Here is a 2,957-nt window from a genome sequence, read left to right as displayed (position 1 = left end):
GTAAGCATGTGAAACGAGGGCAGTCTTGTTGGGCACTATGCCCTAAAGCCTCTGGAATCTGACACTAATAACGCTGGGTGGTTAGTGTCAGAATTATATTGCAGTATTTCAAGTAGATACAAAATAAACATCGTTGGATTAAATTCGGTTTTGATTTTATGGACCCTTAATAAGGTCTCTGCATGTTAAAGAACTGCCACTCTGTATTATTCTGCAACTTGCTCTTTTACCCAGTCTTATGTTTTCTAGGTCTATTCATGCTGATACACATAGCTCTAATGTACTTATTCATTTTAACTCTGTATTTCTCCATTTATTCTTCATATGTCTACTTCACAATTCTTTTATCCATTTCCCTAATGATTGACATTTATTGTTTCTAAATTTTTGCTCTTAAAATTGATGCTTCAGGAAACATGTATAGGATTCCTGGTACAAACATGAAACATATTCTCTAGTATATATATCCAGAAGTAGGATTTCTCATACAAATTTTCAATTTTATTAGGCATTGCCAAAATTTTTCTCGAAAGTGAAAATACCCATTTATGTTCTCACCTGGTTCCTTCTTGTTGTCCTTGCTAATTATTGGCATTGTCAGATTTCTGGAAGCTAATAGTGTGGTGGGTGTGAAATAGAATCACAGCATTGGTTTAATTTGCATATCCCTGGTTACTAGTGAAGTTGAGTTCCTTTATATATATCTATTTGCCATCCTAGCTATGTTTGTCCATTTTTTTATTGAGCTGATTTTTATAGTGATTTATAGAAGTTCTATATGACTAAAAGACTTTTTTTCTGTTAATATATTGAAAGCATATTCTCCCATCCATCACACATGTTAACCACCTTTAACACTGTTGACATTGTCTTTTGATGCCAAAGTTTTTAATACTTAGTTTTACAAAATTTGCCATAATTTCCCTTGAGTTTTGCTTTGAGTGTCTTGTCAAAAAAAAAAAAAACCTCATGTCCCTCATTTTTGCTTTTAATCATTTAAAATTTTTGTCACAAATAAGAACCTAATGTGTATCTTCCATTTTAGTAGATAACCAAATTGTTTTCCAAAGTGGGTATATCAATTTACATTTGCATATGAGATTAACCATTGATCTACATCCTCACCAACCCTTAGAATTGTCTACCTTTTTAGCTCTGACAATCTGGAGGATAAAAAAATGTCACCTTGATGTGATTTAATTTGCAAAAAAATTTTATAAAATATATATAAGATATATATTAAAAATTTTATGTATATATCCCTGCATATATATATATAAAATTTGTCTATATGCATGCATATGTATACCAAGAGCTTTAACTTACCTGTTTGGAAAGTGACTTCCATGTTTTAGCAACTAAAATAAGCAAACATAAAATAATTAGATAATAAATACTTCATGTAATATATATCTACATTCGCTAACCATCTAGAACTATAACTCATAACCAAACTTTTATGTTCATAAGGCAAAGTTTTTTTTAACCTCAAAATCTGGATCTAAAATATGATCTTACTTATGTTATCTACTTGTTTTATATACTATATACTATTTATAATAAATAACAGTGAAATAGGAAACACTTTTTCCACAACCATGTTATTTTAATTTGGGGCTTTCTGGATTTATAAAGTAAATTAACTTACTCCATGTTAAACATCCTAGGGGCTTAAAAGCATAAATAGTGATGTTTACAAACATTCATGCTCGAATATAAAATAATATTAACACACAGAAATTATTTTAAGTTGTTACTCATGATCTTTGCTGTTACAGTATCCCTGAATATAATTCATAGGTCAGGTCTCTCTAGGGTGAAGGAGAAGGATGAGGACAAAGAGAAAAAGAGATAAAAGGGAGAGCAGGTAAAGTGAGAGGGCAACTCCTGCCCTGTTTTTCATTCCCTATAAACAGTTACAGGGAAGAACGTCTCCAGGACAAGAGTCTTACAGTTGAGTGAAATATCTGGGATCACTTCCTTTTTCTGATTCTTCCTCACACCCCTGAAGACCTCAAACACTTTAAGTCTTACAATGCTGGGGCAAATGTGCAGTCATTATTGCTGTTTCCTTGGCTCAGATTTGAACACTGTAAATATCTAATGCCTGCCTAAAAATTATCTCCAGGCTTATATGTGATTAAATCCTACAACACAGCTGCATTAGGAAACTGGTAAATATGATTTCAGCTAACTACAATAATGACAGCCCATTTTTTCCCTACAAGGCAATGGGACTATTTCTGTATAATTAATAGTAAATTATATCAGATTCAAAATTACAAAAAAGCAATTTTTTTGCTATGTTACTTTCTCTTTTTTAAGCAATATAACTCATTTTAACATCAAAAGAGAAGAAATATGTTTCTAAAGATAGATTTCTTCTCTATGTAGCAACAACATCCTTCCTCTACCCAAGATAATTTATACAAACATGTAATCAAGTGATTAGAATCACATGTCTACAAATTAGAATTTAATATGTAACCTTAACTATCATACTGTATACACTCATTCTGCAAAGACTTTCCTTTTAACAATGAACAGAACTTAAGATTTATTATTCTGTTGCTCCTGAAATATAGCAGTAAGAAAAGAAGAAAAATAAATGGTACAAAAGCACATGCACATACTCTTATGCAATGTTCAGAAGCTATTTATCAAAAGAGGAAGTTAGACATACTCTTGAGTTTTGTAGGGTTTATGAGATTTCCATGGTAAATTATTCACAAAAGACATATTCATTCTGCCGGAAATGTCACCATGTTCAATATTATTAGCTGTTTTAATAAAGACTAAGAGCCATTAAGATTGTTCTTCAAAGGATTTTCTAACTTTCTAAATTCCTTATTTCATATGAAGTTACTACATATATAAATATAACTTGGGTGGAGAGGGACTTCAATTCTATTGGAAATATTTTATTTCTTAAGCTGTAAGTTGATGTGCATTATATT

The 2,957-nt window shown here is 31.0% G+C and overlaps 1 protein-coding gene across 1 annotated transcript in view; it reads right to left on the bottom strand.

The window, feature by feature from the left end:
• Nucleotides 1-2,957, bottom strand: part of MICU3 (mitochondrial calcium uptake family, member 3) — a 135,029-nt gene that overhangs the window by 99,214 nt on the left and 32,858 nt on the right. The window contains exon 3 of the mRNA XM_012662901.1: nucleotides 1,327-1,358. Within this exon, the coding sequence (XP_012518355.1) occupies nucleotides 1,327-1,358 (32 nt within the window). The remainder of the gene's footprint in view (nucleotides 1-1,326; nucleotides 1,359-2,957) is intronic.

The sequence above is a fragment of the Propithecus coquereli genome, unplaced genomic scaffold (assembly GCF_000956105.1).
Source record: "Propithecus coquereli isolate 6110/MARCELLA unplaced genomic scaffold, Pcoq_1.0 Scaffold79, whole genome shotgun sequence".
Taxonomy (NCBI): domain Eukaryota; kingdom Metazoa; phylum Chordata; class Mammalia; order Primates; family Indriidae; genus Propithecus; species Propithecus coquereli.
Note: the sequence above shows the minus strand (reverse complement) of the source record. Positions and strands in the feature narration are given on the sequence as shown.